Source organism: Microcaecilia unicolor, chromosome 6, assembly GCF_901765095.1.
Source record: "Microcaecilia unicolor chromosome 6, aMicUni1.1, whole genome shotgun sequence".
NCBI classification, from domain to species: domain Eukaryota; kingdom Metazoa; phylum Chordata; class Amphibia; order Gymnophiona; family Siphonopidae; genus Microcaecilia; species Microcaecilia unicolor.
The window spans coordinates 129813838-129835329 of record NC_044036.1 but is presented as its reverse complement, the minus strand read 5'-3'; the positions used below and the strand labels follow the sequence as shown (position 1 = coordinate 129835329).

General features: G+C 46.8%; 2 protein-coding genes across 5 annotated transcripts in view; one reads left to right on the top strand and one right to left on the bottom strand.

Moving 5' to 3' along the window:
* IL5RA (interleukin 5 receptor subunit alpha) overlaps nucleotides 1–21492 on the top strand; it is a 53596-nt gene that overhangs the window by 13995 nt on the left and 18109 nt on the right. The window contains exons 5-7 of the mRNA XM_030205824.1: nucleotides 250–382; nucleotides 2423–2613; nucleotides 8433–8578. Of these exons, the coding sequence (XP_030061684.1) occupies nucleotides 250–382; nucleotides 2423–2613; nucleotides 8433–8578 (470 nt within the window). The remainder of the gene's footprint in view (nucleotides 1–249; nucleotides 383–2422; nucleotides 2614–8432; nucleotides 8579–21492) is intronic.
* The window catches only part of TRNT1 (tRNA nucleotidyl transferase 1), a 67974-nt gene that overhangs the window by 45316 nt on the left and 1166 nt on the right, over nucleotides 1–21492 (bottom strand). For all 4 annotated transcript variants that reach the window (XR_003942441.1, XR_003942442.1, XM_030205821.1 and 1 more), the window contains exon 2: nucleotides 17634–17697. The gene's annotated coding sequence lies outside the window, so the exon portion shown is untranslated. The remainder of the gene's footprint in view (nucleotides 1–17633; nucleotides 17698–21492) is intronic.

The following is a 21492-nucleotide window of genomic DNA, read 5'->3' as shown; positions in this document are numbered from 1 at the left end:
GGCTTTACCCTCTTCACATACCTGGACATTCTCAATGCACAAACCTATCCAGGCAACTAGCATTTTTTAAAATTACATATCATTTGCTCATGTACATTCAGCAACTTGTGTTGTCAGTGCTACATCACATTTCGCTTGAAGTGGGGAGGAAAGGGAAGGCTTGGTGGGAGGGACCTGCTTGCAGCAAAACAGCAATGTGAAATGTCACTGTTCCACACACAGTAACTTCGATAACGGGTGATCTTGTAGGTGCTAATGGAACATCTATTACTAATTTGTCCTGTGTCATTTACACTGAGGCATCTAACAACACAGCAATGGACTGTTCTTGGCTTCCTGGAGAAGAGGCCCCAGAAGACACTCAATACTTCCTATTTTACAGGTAAACATTAACTAGACACTTTGTGTGTGTTGTGCTAAGGTTCCAGGTGGAGCACATAGTGCAAAGTCTGGGATAACCGGAGGCAGATTCAAGCTCTCTGGAAAAAGTATAAAATGTCTGAGTGTGAAATCATGATCTTCGTCTTAATGATTTCATGTCCTAGAACTTCAGACAGGAAAATATTTTAAAACAGGAAAGAATGTATAAAATGTGTCTGAATTCATCAGAAGTGTAAAATTTATGAAGCAGATAAATGTGCCACAGTGAGTGGCCCACAAGGTTTCGAATGACGAATTCTTTCCATGGATTTTTCATGCTTCCTCTGTGCTTGCTTTTATTATTAAAAATTTACAGCCCACACTATCTACTATTCTAGGCAGGTTACAGTAAAAACATACAAATTAAAATCAAATGCCATGACATAGAATAACCTCTTAGTATAGATACAGGAAACAAGTCTCTAAGTAAGCAAAAAGAATAAATTCTCAGGAGGAAAAAGCCTCAAGAAGCACCTTTTCCACTGACAAGGCGGAAATAGGGCTAGGACTTCTTTGTATCTATACTAAGTGGAATCTGTTAGAGTGGACTATGCCTGAGGGAACAGGCTAGGAGCCAGCACCAAACCAGAGCTGCACAGGATATGTCTTTCCACCTGCTGAGATACAGAGAATACGGAGGTTAAGTTGGATGCACAGGTCCACATATAGTAAACCTCTGAGGTTCTCTCTATCTCCACCTGCTGGTAGAGGGACATAACCTACTCGTCTCTGGATTGATCTGTGGGGACGCTATGGAAAGCATTTCAGAGTAAGGAATTTGCTGCATAAACCTAAATCCAGGCCTTAGTGAGTGAACATCAGAGGCTTTGTGGTAATGGAATATGAAGTCCAGAAACCCTCACAGCTCGTCCACTTACAACGGACTTCCTCTCAAAGATCCAAAGAGATCCACTACAGGGCAGTAACTCAAAAAAGTGCACTTATGAACAGCCGTACTAGGTCAGACCAATGGTCAACGTAGCCCTGCATCCTGCTTCCAACAGTGGCCAATCCAGGTCACAAGTACTTGGCAGGAAACAAAAGAGTAGCAACATTCCATGCTACCAATCCGAAGGCAAGCAGTGGCTTTCCCATGTCTGTTTCAATAGCAGACTATGGACTTTCCCTTCAGGAACTTGTCCAAACCTTTTTAAAACCGATACACTAAACTGCTGTTACAACATCCTGGAGTAGCCTAGTGGTTAGTGCAGTGAAACTGGGTTCGATTTCCACTACAGCTCCTTGTGACTCTGGGCAAGTCACTTAAACCTCCATTGCCCCAGCTACAAATAAGTACCTGTATATACTATGTAAACCGCTTTGTATGTAGTTGGGAAAAAAAAATCCACAGAAAAGCAGTATATCAAGTCCCATTTCCCTTGCCCTCTGGCAACAAGTTCCAGAGCTTAACTATTCTTTGAGTGAAAAAATATTTCCTCCTCTTTGTTTTAAAAGTATTTCCATGTAACTTCATTGAGTGTCTCCTATTCCCTGTACTTTTTGAAACAGTAAAATCTCAATTCACTTTTATCCATTCTACACCATTCAGAACTTGTTCATCCTCAATTTTTGAGAGAAGAGGGAAGGGAAGGAAATTCATTGTTTCTGGTTCCAGGAGAGTACCTATGTACCACTGGTGCAGGAAACAGGAAGAAACACCTTGTCAATGGTACCAAAGACAACATATGACGCACTCATACCCCAGTACCTTTGTACCTTGCTCCAAACTTTCTGTACCAGCTTTTCCTCTCTGCTGCAATGTAGTGACTCAACCTATTTTCCCAGCTGTCTCCATCCTTCTCTCTGTCCTGATCATGTCTCCCAATTTTCTCTATTCTGTTCCCATCTTATCTCTCCTGAGCCCTGTGGCTGCTTGCATATTACAACATTAGCTTGCCATTTCTTCCTTCCTTTGAGTGCAATCTTATGACTATCACACCCCTCCGCCCCTGTAGTAAGAGATGCCCAGTCTCCCCATCATGAGATCTCCTTTGTAATGCAGGTATAATATCCACCTGGAAGAATGTCAGAACTACAGCAGGAGCCACGATGGGAAAAGACATAGCAGTTGTCAGTTTGCTAAGACCGACATTCAGATCACGGAGGACACTATTGTCGTGATCTATGTTAATGGCTCTAGTAAACATTCTACTATCAAACCTTTTGATCAGTTATTTAATCCCAGTACTATTGGTAAGAAACAGTTTGTGTTCAAGTTTCTCTTTTTAATTTTCAAATGGAAGACTTACCTTTATAGAAACCATCCAAAGGATATAGAATGCCAAAAAGAAAACATCAAAAGAACAGATATGTGGACAGTTAAAAGCCCACCCTTTAATCACACCTCAATTTACCATGGGAGTCAACAACCTGCAGTATCTCAGTACCACAGGTTGCTACCTCCTGCATAAAAGAGTAAAACTGCTTGTGAGCCACCTGGTAAGCAACATTAGTTCACTTGCTTCCTTGCCCTTATATGGAAACATGACCACTAGCTGTAGTACTGCTAGACTACCACTAGGGGGCTGCTGGCATCAGCAAGGATAGGAGTGACTGGGGATTGCTCCTACCCTGCTAATCAGAACCCAGAGAATTTCACAGGTGGGAAGTGCTTCGACCACAATTAACTTGTATAGTTCCAGCCTTTTCTCATGTGGCCCAAGAGCATCGAGCCCCAGTTGGCAGCCCAATGCTCCTGGGCAGTAATAACTAACCTCAGCTTTTATGTGGGGTATTTTACTGGCTATAATGTGGTTTGCAAGCCGCTTTATGGTATTTACATAGTAATGAGCTGTTTTACTATTGTGTACTGTGGGGTAACCTAAATACCGCTGCTTTAGGCACAGAAACCAGCATCAGACCCTTTAACGGATTAGTGCCTGAACACATCCTGATAAGTAACCCCCTTCCCATGGAATCATCAGTAAAATGCAATACAGAAACAAACCGTGTCTTCTGCAAATGTCAAAAATCTTTCTTATAAGTCATGCGTGTGAAAAGACACAAACCTTCACCAGTCCACGAATCCACAGACCATAAATTCTTTCACAGGCACCTCACTGCCTCACTATGGGAAACAGCAGTGCAAGCTTAACTCACGCACACACTGTCCCACTACAGTAAAGGCAGTAGCAGTACAAGTTTCACCCACACACAGTCAGGCTGCTCCAGTTCAACAGTATAGCACATGCAACAGTAATATATCTTTCATCTGTGTATGTGAGCTGCTTCACTACAGCATCAGTTCAAGCTTCATTCATGCATGCACACACACACTGCAGTACTGTTTACACACTGCTTTGTGCTTTAGCTCTCCTTAATAATACACTTTTGCTGCTGTTTTTCAGAGTCCATTAGTGTGGCTGGTCTGCTTTCTCCACCCTCGCAGGGATGCCCTGCCCATCTGTGGCACATAGCCAATTGCTGCTGCTGGTCAGATCTTTCTCCACCCTCGCTAGGATGCCCCGCCCATCTGTGGCACATAGCCAATTGCTGCTGCTGGTCAGATCTTTCTCCACCCTCGCTAGGATGCCCCGCCCATCTGTGGCACATAGCCAATTGCTGCTGCTGGTCAGATCTTTCTCCACCCTCGCCAGGATGCCCCGCCCATCTGTGGCACATAGCCAACCGCTGCTACTGGTCTGCTCTCTCCACCCTTGCTGGGAAGCCCCGCCCATCTGTGGTGCATGCCTGTGAGTGAGCCCATTGCTGCTGCTGACCTGCTTTCTTTTGTGCTGCAGGCATGAGCCAAAGGAGCAGCTCCTTGGGGTGACAACTTATGCCCCATCATACTGGTGTCCCTCTTGCACCCTGTTTTTCTTTTTGCAGGGATCATTTGCCATGTGGACAATGCAGGAGAGAATGTTTTTGTTCTTTCCTGCATTTTCCACATGGCAATGATCCCTGTTCTCCGAGGCCACTGTCCTCCACGTACTTACCCCTCCCCCTCAGGCCTCAGATTCTCTCCCCATGCACTCTCACCCCCCCCCCCCCCGACTTCCTTATCCTCTCCTCACCCTCTGTGCACTAAGAAGGCATCTGCTTGAGACACTGTTTCCTGTAACCTCCATTCTTTTCTTTTCCTCACCAAGATGTGGCCGTGCACCAGTGAGACTACCACACTGTCTCAATGTCTTCCCTCAGGTTACTCAGCTTATTAGACTCAAATAAAAAAAAAAAAAGAGGAGGAGGGGTGGCCTTGCTGGCCCCCTCTTCTATCCTGACTCCAGATCTTCTCCCTCTTTTCTCTGGGTGGACTCTTCCTCCTCCCTACTTTCTTTCATTACATATTCCCCTTCACCTGACCTTTTTCTTCAGGAGCACCTGTCTCAATGTCTCTCTGACATTTATTTTATGGTTCATTTATATCCCACATTTTCCCACTCATGCAGGCACAATGTGGCTTACAGAAAAAAATTAGGAAAGTTTACAATGTAAGAAAATAGTGCAGGGAGGACAAAGAGTAGACATCAAATCTTTCCTTAATTTGCTCATCTTCAGCAACTTCAACATCCACTTTTTTAGCCTTATCCCGACCTTGACAGACGCTTTGTGTCCTTTCTCTCTGATCTTGATCTGAAACAACTTGCTCTTTTCCCCACCCACACCCTTAGATTTAGTGTTTACTCATCATACCAACCTCCTTCCCAACTTTTCCTCCCTCTCTGTCCCCTGATCTATTTCCTTATCTCATTTTCTCTTCTCCCTAAGCCCCTCCGCTGAAACTATGCTCTCTGTGCCCCCTATTTTGATTTTGCCACTACTGATCCTGCAATTCTCCCTCTGTTCTTCACTTTGATCCCTTCTGATTTTACTCCCCTCTCACTATCTGAGCAATTGGCACTCTGGAACTCCATCTTACAGGCTGCATTTACAAATACTGATCCCCTGCAACCTGGATACTCTTGGGCTAATCATAAGCCCTGGTATCAGGCAGACCTTCGTGCCCATTACGTCAAGCAGAACATAATAGCAGCTTCTCTGATTATACTGCTCTCAACTTAGAATGCTCCAGCACCGTTACATCGATCTAATCAAACAGTCCTTTAAATCGCCCCAAAAAAGTCTCTGTGCCATTATATCCCAGCTTTTCTCTTGACTATCACATCGTTGTTCCCTACTATCATCTCCACCTCTGACTATGCAAACCATTTTTCTAAGACTGAATATTTGTGGTCATTCTTCCCTTCATCTCCCCCATCTGTACCTGCTGGCCTTTCTCCTCTCTTTTTTCCTGGTCTCCTATTCCTCATACTTCCTCGTAGTCTTCCCTAACTTCTCTTTCTCATACCTGATCTCGGTTCAATTTCCCGTCCCTGGACAACATTCCATAAGCTAGCAGACTCATCTAGAAAGCCCACCTGCCTTCTTAATCCTATCGCTTCCTTCTGGATGATGATTCCCTTGCATGGTTTGCTCCTGCTCTCCCTAGCCATGGTCAACAACAGTCTGTCAAATGGTACGATATCCTCATCTGAAGAAATCGTCCCTCAATGCCTTTGCTTTCTGTAATGACAGGCCCATTTCCAATCTTCCCTTTCTTTCAAAGTTAGCTGAAAGGGCTGTTTTCTCCCAGCTAACTCACATGTTGAGGCCTCACAAATTCTCCTCAATGATCTGCATTAGATCTTACTGCTGCATTTGATCTTGTAGGTCACCGCCTTCTGCTTGACAGAGTCTTCAGTTGCCATTTCTGGAATGGTCCATAGATGGTTTTTCTCCTTTGTCGCAGGCCGTCTGTTTCCCATCCCACCTCTAGGTTTAGCCTTTGCCCCCTCCGGTGTGCAGCGTCTCAAGGCTGTGTTATCACTCCTTCTTATTCTGCATGCAATTGAATAACGAGCTATTAGCAGTGATAATTGGCTTTTTAACAAGCAATTATTGACACTAGTTAGAATTATAATGTACGCACCTAAATTTTATGCGCGAGATACCTTGGATTTCTGCTTATCAACAAACCATCTGAATTCTTTGAAATGTGTGGCCCTCTGGGTTACAAGTCATCTTTTCTACTCTTCTATGGCTCCTATTCTCTATGGCTCCTCACTGAACCTGGTGGACTCTTAAATACTTAGGGATTAATCTAGACACGCAGTTAGCTTTCAACCCTCATATTTTTTCAATTGCCATAGTTCTTGTGCCTGAGTAGTATTTGTTCCCTCTATAGCCGTCATCTGGGTGACTCTGCGTGTGCTACACTCCTTTATGCCTCTGTGATATCATGCCCCCATTACTGCAATATTATTTACGCTGGTCTTCCTGCCTTCTCCTTAAATAGTTACAAATTGATCAAAACACATCAATAAGACTCCTTTCACATGCCCATCGGTTTACCATGTTAATCCTCTCTTGGCTCAACACCATTGGCTCCTTATCCCCTAGTGGATCCAGCATAAGATCCAAACTCTGGCCCATTAGGTACTCTATTCAGGGACTCCTTCCTATCTTTCCTTGCTTATTACCCCATACGCCCCCACCCGTTCCTTGCATTCTGCCACCGAACATCATTTATTTATTCAAGGCATTTGATATTCTGCACCGGGACTTCTCTTAAGCATCTAAGTAGTTTACAGGAAAATTAAAATAGAGAGTTAGAGTTTTGGGGATTCAGTCATAATGGGGAAAAGATTCAGAGAAGAGATGGGTCTTGAGTACTTTCTTAAAAGCTGATTTCTAAGATGCAGGAGAAGGCTGTTCTAGGGCCCAGATACTTAAAGGCAGAGTCTCGTGAGATGTTGAGGTGAAGAGTGGAGTGAGGGTGTGGGTAACAGATTGTTATCAGCCAAGCAGAGACAACTTATAGGAGTGTAAGGGTAAGAAGACTGTTGAGACAGAAAAGGGATCAACGGGAGATGGCTCTTGTAGACTAGAAGAAGAATTTTAAACATAACACGTGCAATGATGGGGAGCCAGTGTTCTGAACAAAGGAGAGGGGTAACATGGTCAAAGTGATGGGCATTGTGGGGTAATCTGAACGCAGTGTTTTGGATGAATTGGTTGTTTAGAACAGCATAAAGAGAGTTACAGTAGTCAAGATGTGATATAACAAGGGCTAGGATAAGTGGGCAAAGAAGCGTGGAAAGAAGTGAAGGGCATACAGGATGTGGTCGACTGCAAAGAATGGAGAGCTGATAACAGAGTCTATCTGAAGTTTAAAAATAAGCTTAGTGTCGAAGATAAAACCTAGAATTTTGATATACTCTTTAAAAGGGAGAGGATGACAGTCAATGGAGTGAAAGGGAAGGACAGTGTCATGAGAGCCAGGGAAGAGTAAATTCACATTTAGTGCCTTGAGTCTACATGTCACTTTGCACCTTCCTCATGGAATTCCTACTGCTCACGCAGGGTTGCTACTTCTTTGGCCTTTCCAGGGACCGGTAGCTGGCGATGTGCTCCTCTGTCTCTTCTTCTCCTCTTCTGTCCTCTTTTGCAGCTTTCCTGTTCATAACATGTAGAGCCTTTCCTTGAATGTACTCTTTGCTGTGAATGTAAACTGCTTGAATTTTCCCTTGAAAGGCATTAGATCAAATACCTAATATCCTAAACATACACACTCACAAACACTTTCTGCCCAGTACAGAACAGATACAGCACAAGTTTCACACACGTGTTTCCCCATTACAGCACAGGTAGCATCATTCACACACACTTTCTTCCCAATACAGAACAGGTACAGCACAAGGAGAAAAAGTAGCAGAATTTCATGTTACTTAACCCCAGGGAAAGCAGCTTATGCCTGGGTTAAGTACCGTGGTATTGTGCTACTTTCTGGGCTCTAACAGGTACTTGCGACCTGGGCTGGCTACTGTTGGAAACAGGATACTGGGGTAGATGGACCCTTGGTCTGACCCAGTAGGACAAATCTTATGTTCGAATGGCCTGAGCCATCCTGCTGTAGGAGGATAGAGGTTCTGCCTCTCCAATTACCCCTCAAACTCAGGCATCCTATGTCCAGTAATTATATTTTCTGAGCTCAGTTTCACAGTCTCTCTCTTCACCACCCCATTTTCCAGAGAGAATAAACCCACCCATGAATATTACTGTGGCTCTAAAACAAGAATCTCTCTGTGCTGAATGGATGAAGCCTGTTTCTGTCTGGCCGAGCCCATGTTTCACGTATGAAATCAATGTCAGTGACTGGGTGACTGGGAGTACAAAGGTAAGTGTCTTAGAAAGCTACACTCATTACACAGCCTAACAAAAAGCTTCAATACGAGTGATGGAACAGGCCTTGTATCAAGCAGGGTGCAAATATTTTTAGAACTTTTAGACAGCAGTAAAAGCCCTTAGGAGACAGGAATAAACTGTCAGCGTTTATCTAACTTTCTTTTCTTTTTTTTAAATATTTGACATTTTCCCCCCCTTATTCCTTCCTTTCAACATCCCCCCCTCCCCATGCCCAACATTTGCCCCTTTTCTTATGCAGTTTGGTAGTGGTTTCTCTGCCTAACCTCAGCAGCAGCATCAAATTTTAGATGCTTAGATCTTTTCCTGCTTTACTCACAGGATCCTGAAAATGGAACACCAAGAGTCATCCGAGTTCCTGCCCCTCCGTCTCTGGTGGACACTGGCTAACTTTTCATGATGACAAAAACGTTTTTTTAATCTTGTATATTCAAGTCATTAGGCTACTTCTCCACATAAACTTTACAGTCAACCACGGTGGGGACTTCTGGATCTCTGCTCTGTTTCTCAGTTGGCTGGTCTAAGCATTATGTGGAGAAATAGTCTAATGGTTCGAGCAACCAGCTGAGAACCAGAGCAGAGATCCAGAGGTGGCAGGTTCAAGTCATTTGACATGTTCTGCAGTTTTCACATAAATAACTTACATTAACACGTGGGTCCCACCTTTAACATAACAGCAAATTCCCTAAATAATGGAGGAAAAGTAGTTTGGCCTAAATTGTTCCTAAACCTCCCACTTGCATGTTTTGCAAGTTTAAAGATGTGTCCAAAAGCCACAGCAGGAGTTCTACGTTAAGAGGAACCAAGATAAACCTAAACTAATTTAGGAACAAAGGGATCAGATGTAAAGTGACCTCTAGTCAGCAAACATGGGGGCTAGCGCAGAAAGGTAAAATTATGTATAATCATACCTGATAATTTTCTTTCCATTAATCATAGCTGATCAATCCATAGACTGGTGGGTTGTGTCCATCTACCAGCAGGTGGAGATAGAGAGCAAACTTTTGCCTCCCTATATGTGGTCATGTGCTGCCGGAAACTCCTCAGTATGTCGATATCAAAGCTCCATCCGCAGGACTCAGCACTTAGAGAATTACACCCACGAAGGGACACTCTGCCCAGCTCACCACCGCTGAAACGGGGGAGGGGAATTAACCCAGCTCATCCCCACACAAGTGGGGGAGGGGAATCCGTCCAGCTCATCCCCGCGGAGCGGGGGAGGGACACCACACCCGCCGATGCGGGGGGATCTGGCTTATCCTGCAACCGCAACCGCGGGAGGAGCTGACTGACCCTAACACCGCCGAAGCGGGAGGGGTACAAAGCTGCCCTACAGCCGCACGAAGCGGGAGGGAGTGCCGGCAGAATTTATGTCTCAATCCAGCCCCGTAAAACGGAGGGGAGAGGAATGCAGCAGCTCACTGTAACACAAACTCGTCTCAACTCTTGAAGAATCCAAGTGAAAGAAGAACTTGAACACGAAGTCCTCCTGAAGTAACTGAAGGCTAAACTTGAACCTAAAATTCAACCAGAATATAAACAGTACAGATATCTGGGAGGGGCTATGGATTGATCAGCTATGATTAATGGAAAGAAAATTATCAGGTATGATTATACATAATTTTACCTTCCATATCATCAAGCTGATCAATCCATAGACTGGTGGGATGTACCGAAGCAGTACTCACCCAGGGCGGGACATAGAAATCCCTGACCTCAACACTGAAGCTCCAAACCAGGCCTCCGCCCGTGCAGCCACAGTCAAACGGTAATGCTTGGAGAATGTATGAGCCGAAGCTCCGTTGCCGCCTTGCATATCTCTTCCAAGGAGACGGATCCGGCCTCTGCCATCGAGGCCGCCTGAGCTCTCGTGGAGTGAGCCTTCAGCTGGATAGGCGGCACCTTCCCCGCGGCCACATAAGCCGCTGCAATGGCTTCCTTGACCCATCTTGCCACTGTAGGCTTAGCAGCCTGCAGACCCTTACGAGGACCTGCAAACAGGACAAACAGATGATCCGATTTCCGGAAATCATTGGTCACTTCCAAGTATCTGATGATGACTCGTCTCACATCCAGATATTCAAGAGCGGAGTACTCCTCTGGGTAGTCCTCCCTACGAAAGGAAGGGAGACAGAGCTGCTGATTCACATGGAAGCGAGAAACAATCTTGGGCAGGAAGGAAGGCACTGTGCGAATAGTCACTCCTGCCTCAGTGAACTGCAGAAAAGGCTCTCGACATGAGAGCGCCTGGAGCTCGGAAACTCTTCTGGCTGAAGTGATAGCCACCAAAAAGACTGCTTTCAACGTCAGGTCTTTCAGAGATGCCCTCGACAAGGGTTCAAAAGGCGGCTTCTGCAATGCTCTTATCACCAGGTTGAGATTCCATGCAGGCACCACTGAGTGCAGAGGAGGGCGCAGGTGATTAACTCCCTTGAGAAAGCGCACCACATCTGGCTGCGAAGCCAGGGAAGCACCCTTCAGGCGGCCCCTGAAGCAAGCCAGAGCCGCTACCTGGACTTTAAGGGAACTGAGCGACAGGCCTTTCTCCAGACCTTCTTGCAGGAACGCCAACACTGAAGAAATTGGAGCAGTGAAGGGAGAAAGTGAGCCTGCTTCACACCATGCTGCAAAGATACGCCAAACCCTGGCGTAAGCAGTAGAAGTAGAGCGCTTCCTCGCTCTCAGCATAGTGGCGATGACCTTGTCTGAGAAGCCCTTCTTCCTCAGACGCTGCCGCTCAATAGCCAGGCCGTAAGACCAAAGGGAGAGGGATCCTCCATCACCACGGGACCCTGATGTAACAGGCCCTGCTCCACTGACAGCCGCAGAGGATCGTCGACTGAGAGCCTGATCAAGTCCGCATACCAGGGACGTCTGGGCCAATCCGGACCCACCAGGATTACCCTGCCGGGATGCTTTGCCACCCGGTCTAGCACCCTGCCCAACATGGGCCAGGGCGGGAACACATAGAGGAGCTCTTGTGTCGGCCACTGTTGGAGAAGAGCATCTACTCCCAGGGATCGAGGGTCCCGTCCTCTGCTGAAAAAGCGCGGCACTTGGCAATTGGCCGATGACGCCATCAGATCTAGGCTCGGCTGGCCCCAGCGCTTCGTGATGTCCAAGAACGCCTGAGCAGATAGTTGCCACTCTCCGGGCTCCAAGGTATGGCGACTGAGAAAGTCCGCCTTGACATTCATGACTCCGGCAATGTGGGCCGCTGAAAGCTGCTCCAGGTTCGCTTCCGCCCACTGGCAAAGACTCATAGCCTCCTTGGCTAGAGGGGCGCTCTTGGTACCTCCCTGGCGGTTGATATAGGCCACAGCCGTGGCATTGTCCGACAGGACCCGTACAGGCTACAACACCAGTACCGGGATGAACTCCAATAACACCAACCGAATGGCTCTGAGTTCCAGGAGGTTGATAGACCACTTGCCTCTGCAGGAGACTAGAGCCCCTGCGCTGTCCTTCCCAAGCAGTGGGCTCCCCAGCCCATCAAAGAGGCGTCTGTCGTGACGACAATCCACTCCGGGGTCACCAGAGGCAATCCTGCAGACAACTTGTCTGTCTGCGTCCACCAGCTCAGCGCCTTGCGCACTGCTGGGTCCACGGAAAGGCGCACAGCATAATCCTCCGACATCGGAGTCCAGCGCAGCAGCAGAGATAGCTGTAGTGGTCTCATATGAGCCCTGGCCCAGGGCACTACTTCCATCGTGGCCGTCATAGAGCCCAACAGCTGCACGTAGTCCCAAGCCCGAATAGGAGAGGCTACTAGGAACTAGTCCACCTGAGCCTGAAGCTTGACAATCCGATTGTCTGGCAGGAACACTCTGCCCACTTGGGTGTCGAATCGAACTCCCAGATACTCCAGGGACTGAGTCGGGCGCAGCTGGCTCTTCTTCCAGTTGATGATCCATCCCAGGGAGCTCACCAGAGCAACTACCCGGTCCATAGCTTTGCCGCACTCTGCATAAGAGGGGGCTCGGATCAACCAGTCGTCCAGATAAGGATGGACTTGTACTCCTTCCTTTAGCAGGAAGGCCGCTATGACCCCCATTACTTTGGAAAAGGTCCGCGGAGCAGTAGCCAACCCGAAAGGGAGGGCTCTGAACTGGAAGTGTCGTCTCAGGACTGTAAAACGCAGAAAGCGTTGGAGAGGAGGCCAGATGGGAATATGCAGGTACGCTTCCTTGATGTCCAAGGAAGCCAAGAACTCTCCTGCCTTCACTGCCGCTATAACAGAGCGGAGAGTCTCCATGCGAAAGTGCCTCACTTTCCAGGCCCGATTGACCCCTTTGAGGTCGAGGATAGGCCGGACAGAACCTCCTTTCTTTGGAACCACAAAGTAAATGGAGTAACGTCCCTTGCCAATCTGATTTTTTGGCACCGGAACGACCGCACCCAGGCGGATCAGGTTGTCCAAGGTCTGCTGCACTGCCACAGCTTGACCGGAGACTTGCAGGGAGAGAGTACAAACCCGTCTCTTAAGGGTTGGCAGAACTCTAGCTTGTAGCCGTCTCTGATGACTTCCAGCACCCACGCGTCTGAAGTTATAGTGGTCCACTCGCCCAGAAACGAGGACAGCCGTCCTCCAATCTGCACTGGGGCGTGGACCAAGGCCCCGTCATTGGGTACGAGACCCTGGGGGAGGACCGGAGGGAGCACCTCCGGGACGGCGGTCTCTGCGAAAGGAATGCTGCTTGGGGGAGAAAATCCTCTTGAAGGAAGAGGGGGCAGAGGAACCCGACTTGCCCGGGCGGTACCGACGGGCTTCCAGCAACCGTCCTCTGGAGGTACCGGGACGAGTACTAGCCCGAGCCCTGACCTCTGGTAATTTCTTGCCCTTAGACGTGCCGAGATCGGTCACGATTTTGTCCAGCTCGACCCCAAGAGCAGCTTGCCTTTAAAAGGCAATCTAGCCAGGCGGGATTTAGAGGCGTGGTCAGCAGACCAATGTTTCAGCCAAAGCCACCGCCGCGCAGAGACTGTCTGAGCCATGCCCTTAGCCGAGGCTCTCAAGACATCATACAGCAAGTCTGCCAAATAGGCTAAGCCCGATTCCAGGGCCGGCCAATCAGCCCTCAAGGAAAGATCCGAGGGGGAAGCCCGCTGCACCATAGGCAGGCACGCCCTGGCCACATAGGAGCCGCAAACTGAGGCCTGCAAACTTAACGCAGCTGCCTCAAAGGACGACCTTAAGGCCGCCTCCAATCTTCTGTCTTGGGCGTCCTTTAGGGCCGTGCCACCTTCCACCGGCAACGCCGTTTTCTTAGTCACCGCAGTGATTAAAGAATCCACGGTAGGCCACAGATAGGCCTCACGTTCACTCACAGCCAAAGGATAGAGGCGGGACATAGCCCTAGCCACTTTAAGGCTCGTTTCCGGGACATCCCATTGAGCCGCAATTAAGGTGTGCATGGCATCATGCACGTGGAAGGATCTAGGCGGGCGCTACGTCCCCAGCATAATGGCAGAGCCAACAGGGGCTGAGGGAGAGACGTCCTCCGGAGAGGAAATCTACAAAGTGTCCATGGCCTGTAACAACAGGTTGGGCAAATCCTCTGGGCTAAAAAGCCGCGCTGCAGAGGGGTCATCCGCTCCATCCGAGCGGGGATCTATCTCCTCCAAGGAATCCGCAAAGGACCGTTGGGAGACCTCAGACACGCTGCCCTCATCTACATCGGAGGAGACAAAGTCCTCCAAGGCCTGGAAATCAACCCGAGGGCGTTTACCTCTGGGAACCTCAACCTCTTTATCAGAAGAGGGAGCAGGGGCAGCGTTTTGCATGAGGAAAGCCTGATGCAGCAGCAAAACAAACTCGGGGGAGAAACCCCCCAGACAGTGCACTTCCGCAGCCTGGGCAACAGCCCTAAACGCACTCTCAACCGGCGCTCGCAATAGCGGGGGAGAGACATGCTGCGCATCCAAAATGGCGTCCGGCGCGAAACTCCGCGAAGGAGCCGCGCGGGAAGAACGGCGCTTTAGCCGCTTTGTGCCGTCGCCCAAATTAAGGGCGTTCATGGCATTAATGTCTCCAACCTCAAGGGCGGCCCACGAAGAAGCCGTCCGAGCCGCGTGGCCGGCCAAGATGGCGGAGGCGAGGAGCGGGGGATGGGCGTTTATGGCGGGAAAAAACCGCCACGCCGGAGGAACGACCGGGACATTCATCGGTCACTAAACTGTCACCCATCAAGGGCGAATCAGGTTGTAAAACCCCCGCATCCCCTCTAGAAGCGCTCCAGCGATCCGGGGAGCGACCCTTTGCGCCCTCGCCCTCCGACGCCATATGCCACGAGGAGAAGAATCGGGGAACCCCCTGCCCGCTATAAAAAGGTAAAATTACCTGCTTGCCGCTCCGAGCTGTAACGAACTGGTGTCCCAGTGAGTAGCTGCAATGAACGTTTAAAGAAACGTCGAATTAAACGCCTTTAAAGACGTTTAAAATTTTTTTTTTTTTTTTTTTTTTTTAAACGGAGCCAGCGGGAGGGGGGAGAAAAGGAGGGACCTGGCACCACCAGGTTTGCACTTGCTCAAAAGAGCCCTCAACCCCAGGCCTCAACAAAACCTAAGGATTAGGCTTGGAGGCCTAGCCAGAGCTGCTGCTGTGTGTGACCACCACCTGCTGAGATAGAGAACATACTGAGGAGTTTCCGGCAGCACATGACCACATATAGGGAGGCAAAAGTTTGCTCTCTATCTCCACCTGCTGGTAGATGGACACAACCCACCAGTCTATGGATTGATCAGCTTGATGATATGGAAACTTGCATTAGAATTGCACACAGATTCTAATGCAAATGCCGCCAAATTTTTGCTTGCAGATGTAGTAAGCTCATTATATGCAAATTTGATGTGTGTAGAACCTCTATGCTAATCAGAAAGAACACACTGGATGCATATGCATGAGGTTTGAGCAGGGACTTTCTTCTATGTTTGTGCAGCGCTGCGTACGCTCTGTAGTGCTATAAAAATGCTAAATAGTAGTAGTAGTACTAAGGGCAGCTAGAATTGTGCGCATATATTCTTAAAAAAAAAAAAAACCCAGTATCTGCACATATCTAGGTATGTGATGGGATGTTATTCCATGAATAAAACATATCAGCATCACAAACAAGGTTTAAAAAAACGTTTGGATAATTTCCTACAAGAAAAGGCCATAAGCCATTATTAAGATGGACTCAGGAAAATCCACTGATTATTTCTGGGATAAGCAGCATAAAATGTATTGTATTGGGATCTTGCCCTGGATTGGCCACTGTTGGAAACAGGATACTGAGCTTGATGGACCTTCGGTCTGTCCCAGTGTGGCGAGGTTTATCTTCTTAAAATAAATTTTTGAAATGCCGATATACATGCACAGAACATTTCAGCACACGCGCAGATTTCTGCTGAAACCTGTGCAAAGAATTATCACTTCCTCCATTCTGTCTTTTTGTTCCCATACTCTTCATGGAGGCCATGAAAAAGTTGCAACTCCTGTTATGCTTGCAGCATAAAGGAAACACTGTCATTACATCCTCACAGATGCTATTGTAGAAAAACAAGCTACACCTCCTCAGACAAGTTCCTGTATTGTGCTTACCTAACTTTTTCTACATCTGGACGGAATAGCTAATAAGCCTCATTACCACTGATTTTAATATACTGTGTGCTGGAGTCCAACGTGACCTTTTGGACAAAACCATTTTCTCAATCATGTGTCCAGAAAACTGTATGCACATATCATGCTAACTGCACACTTCCATTTGTGGTAGTTTTTCCCAAGCCCTCACCTTATGCCAGTTTTTCCCAAACTTTTTCAGTTCACAGCACAATTAGTGTCTGAGCAATTTTTCACAGCACCCCCCCCCCCCCCCAACGTCAAGTCCAATATTTCTCCTTCTCTCCCTTCCCGCCACCCCTATGTCCAACATTTCTCCCTCTCCATGCAGCATCTCTCCTCGACCCCCATATACAAGATTTCACCCCTTTGCTGTATCTCTGCCTTCCTCTCCCTCTAACCCATGCCCCTCATTCCTCCTACAGCATTTCTCCTTCCCTCCCCACAATTCTCCCTCTGCTTCAACAGGCCAGCAACAGCAAATCCCACACAGTGCCTGTCACTAATCCAGAAGCCTCCCTTTTGCAGATATAAAAGAATTGGAGAAGGTGCAGAGAAGGGCAACGAAAATGTTAAAAGGGATGGGAGGACTTCCCTATGAGGAAAGGCTAAGACGGTTAGGGCTCTTCAGCTTGCAGAACAGGTGGCTGAGGGGTGATACAATAGAAGTCTACAATATAATGAGTGGAATGGAGCAGAGAGATGCGAAGTGTTTGTTTACACTTTCTAACAATAATAGAACCAGGGGACATAAGATGAAGCTAGAATGTGGTAGATTTAAAACAAATAGGAGAAAGTTTTTCTTTACTCAGCGTGTAGTTAGACTCTGGAACTTGTTGCCGGAGAATGTACTGACAGCAGTTGGCCTTGCTGAGTTTAAAGGGGGTTTGGACAGATTCCTGAAGGAAAAGTCCATTGAACATTATTAATTAAAATTTTTGTTTTGTTTTTCGGTTTTTGCCGGGTTCTTGAGGCCTGGATTGCCCACTGTCGGAGACAGGATGCTGGGCTTGATGGACCCTTGGTCTTTTCCCAGTATGGTGGTGCTTATGTTCTTATGTCCTGACCCTGGGATAGCAGCAGGCAGCATGTGGGAATCGCTGCCTCAGACCAGTTGAAGCAGGAGTGGCACTGTTAAGGGTGCAGTTGCATGAACCTCTCTCAGCAGCAGTGGCGGCCAGGAATCACTGCAACGTGCTCGTGCCCTTATCCCATCTTGCTCTGCGGCACCCCACTGAGTTTGCTGCAGTGCACAGTTTGGGAAATGCTGCCCTATGCCACCCCCCACCAGAGTACATAGTCTTACATACACACAGTGCAGCACTGCACACAGTCAGTAAACCACTGTTTGTCACAGACTCATGCAAATTGCCCTCCAAAACCCATTGCCTCTCTCTTCCTAACTTATTCCAGCTAGGCGTCTTCTCCTTACCTGAATGGTCAACAGCCACAAGCAGTTCTCCTGACCCTGGTCAGGTCACTCCTCCCTGCCAGATCTAAAATACAAAATTAGATATGACAATTTTAAAATGATCCTAGTTGGCACAGTGCAAAAATGGAAAAATGTGCATCACAGACAAATTTGTATGCATGATCTTTTAAATAAAACTTTGTGATTGGTTAATCTATATATTTTTTTCTAATTTGAATTAACTGGTTATTATATGTCATACTTTTTAAATTTTGAGTTATTTCTAGGATTTATTGTAAACCACTTAACTTTGTACATAAGCAGTACAGAAATATTTGACATAGCTAGAGACCGACCAAAATGGCAAATTTATAAAAGTGTGTTTTATGAAAACTAGAAGTTCTTTTCATGGGTATTATTAGAGCAGGGAGGGGTCCAGATGAAATGGCTGCAGTCACAACTGGCCCAGTGCCTCATGCCCTCTTCTAATCATGAGGTTGTAAAATATTGTTAAATGTATTAATCAAACTGGCTCCCCACCCCCCCCCCTATAAAATACGCCTTTTAAATTGCCACAGAAGTCTAGGCTACATTTTTTCCTAACTTCATTCTTTGCTGTCCCCTTTCTCTGATCCACCCTCCCATAATCCCCTCTCCTTTCAACCCATAACTACATGAGTACATATATACATGTTATTGCCAAACTGGGACAGACCAAAGGTCCATCAAGTCCAGCACCCTGTCAAGATCCCCCAAAAGTACAATACATTTTATGATGCTTATCCTAGAAACAAGCAGTGAAGTTCCCCCAAGTCCATTTTAATAACAGTCTATGGACTTTTCCTTTAGGAAGCCATCCAAACCTTTTTAAAACCCTGTTAAGCTAACTGCTTTTACTACATTCTCTGGCAACAAATTCCAGAGTTTAATTACACGCTGAGTGAAGAAAAATTTCCTCCAATTTGTTTTAAATGTAATACTTTGCAGCTTCATCGCATGCCCCATAGCCCTAGTATTTTTGAAAAGAGTAAACAAGTGATTCACATCTACCTGTTCCACTTCACTCATTATTTTATACACCTCCATCATATCTCCCCATAGCCATCTTTTCTCCAAGCTGTAGAGTCCACTGCTGTTCAGTTTCTTTTTCGGCTCCACCTACTTCTTCCTCCCCTTTCCCATATTTTCCCTCCAGCAGTCCAGTTCCCTTTGGCCGAGGTCTAAAGGGGGGGGGGGGGGGGGTACTACCACTCTTAGTCCAGCTGCAATGGGGACAAGTCCCTTTGGCCTACATTTTTCTGCTGCAGTAGTCAGGATTTCACTCTCCACTTGGGCAGTCCACTTGGGACACAGCAGGCATTCCCAGCTACCCTATTGCCACATACAGTACATGTACTATTACTACTAATCACTGTACACAGACACGTTAAAAGACAGTCCCTGCTCTATAGAGCTTACAAACTATTCAAGACAGACAAACAGGGGGATTAGAGAGTTTCATTTATCATGGGAATGATTAAAACATAGGTATTGAGCAGGCAAATAAGGGGTTAAAAGTAGCCTACAAAAGGTGGGCTTTTAGCCTGGATTTGAATAAGTCCAGAGGCAGAGCTTGACCCACCAACTCAGGCGTACAGCACAGCAAGATGGAAGGAACAGAGATTCTGGAGTTGGCAGTGGAGGTCTAGATAAGAGTAACTTAAGAGTAACCTATCTGATAAACGAGTTCCCAAGGAGGGGTGCAGAGAGAGAACAATAGATATTAGGAGGTGGGGGGGGGGGGGGGGGGGGGGCTCTGGTTCTGGGCCATATGAGAGCTGTGAGTGCTCCAGCAGGGCTGAATTGTAAAAGCATAAGTACATATAAGTAATGCCACACTGGGAAAAGACCAAGGGTCCATCGAGCCCAGCATCCTGTCCATGACAGCGGCCAATCCAGGCCAAGGGCACCTGGCAAGCTTCCCAAACGTACATTCTATACATGTTATTCCTGGAATTGTGGATTTTTCCCAAGTCCAATTAGTAGCGGTTTATGGACTTGTCCTTTAGGAAACCATCCAACCCCATTTTAAACTCTGCTAAGCTAACCGCCTTCACCACTTTCTCCGGCAACAAATTCCAGAGTTTAATTATACGTTGGGTGAAGAAAAATTTTCTCCGATTTGTTTTAAATTTACTACACTGTAGTTTCATCGCATGCCCCCTAGTTCTAGTACTTTTCGAAAGCGTGAACAGACGCTTCACATCCACCTGTTCCACTCCACTCATTTTATATACCTCTATCATGTCTCCCCTCAGCCGTCTCTTCTCCAAGCTGAATAGCCCTAGCCTCCTTAGTCTTTCTTCATAGGGAAGTCGTCCCATCCCCGCTATCATTTTACTCGCCCTTCGCTGCACCTTTTCCAATTCTACTATATCTTTCTTGAGATGCAGCGACCAGAATTGAACACAATACTCAAGGTGCAGTCGCACCATGGAGCGATACAACGGCATTATAACATCCTCACACCTGTTTTCCATACCTTTCCTAATAATATCCAACATTCTATTTGCTTGCCTAGTCGCAGCAGCACACTGAGCAGAAGGTTTCAGCGTATTATCGACGACACCCAGATCCCTTTCTTGGTCCGTAACTCCTAACGTGGAACCTTGCATGACGTAGCTATAATTCGGGTTCTTTTTTCCCACATGCATCACCTTGCACTTGCTCACATTAAACGTCATCTGCCATTTAGCCGCCCAGTCTCCCAGTCTCGTAAGGTCCTCTTGTAATTTTTCACAATCCTGTCGCGATTTAACAACTTTGAATAACTTTGTGTCATCAGCAAATTTAATTACCTCGCTAGTTACTCCCATCTCTAAATCATTTATAAATATATTAAAAAGCAGCGGTCCTAGCACAGACCCCTGAGGAACCCCACTAACTACCCTTCTCCATTGTGAATACTGCCCATTTAACCCCACTCTCTGTTTCCTATCCTTCAACCAGTTTTTAATCCACAATAGGACATTTCCTCCTATCTCATGACCCTCCAATTTCCTCTGTAGCCTTTCATGAGGTACCTTGTCAAACGCCTTTTGAAAATCCAGATACACAATATCAACCGGTTCCCCTTTGTCCACGTTTGTTTACTCCTTCAAAGAATTGAAGTAAATTGGTCAAGCAAGATTTCCCCACACAAAAGCCGTGCTGACTTGGTCACAGTAATCCATGTCCTCGGATGTGCTCTGTAATTTTGTTTTTTATAATAGCCTCTACCATTTTCCCTGGCACTGACGTCAGACTCACCGGTCTATAATTTCCCAGATCTCCCCTGGAGCCATGTCAAAAATCACTTTAGGGGAGACCCAGACAGTCGATAACTCTAATGCATACGGAAAATGTGAAAAAGCTTCTTACACAGGGCCAGGAAAAGATAACACGATGGTAGATGGCCATGCACCAGGTGAAGAAGAGTAGGGGATAAATCTTATGATGATTCTGCAGGAGATTTGTAAATCAAAGGTGGAAACTGTGGACAGGGTCCTGGAAAGACTTGGAGAAGTTCAGAGAGTGCAGCCTGCCTTGAGAAATTAAGAGGGGTGGGTAGGCGGGCAGGTTCCCCGGAAGATAAGAACAGATTTGGTGCTCCAGAAAGTGCTAAGCTGCAGATTGTAGAGCATTTACTAAGGCTCTCCTAGATATCCATTCTTTGCTGATTTGGTGGCTTCTAGCTAAGAAATTGAGAGGATATATATCAGAAAATACTAATGCTTAAGACTGCTCTGTAACCAGGAGGAGTTTATTAAAACAAAGCACAACCTATAAAAGTGGAAGATTTCAGTGTTTCCAGACAACAGCGCGGAATGCATGTGGAAAAAGAAAGTGCTATTAAAATAAA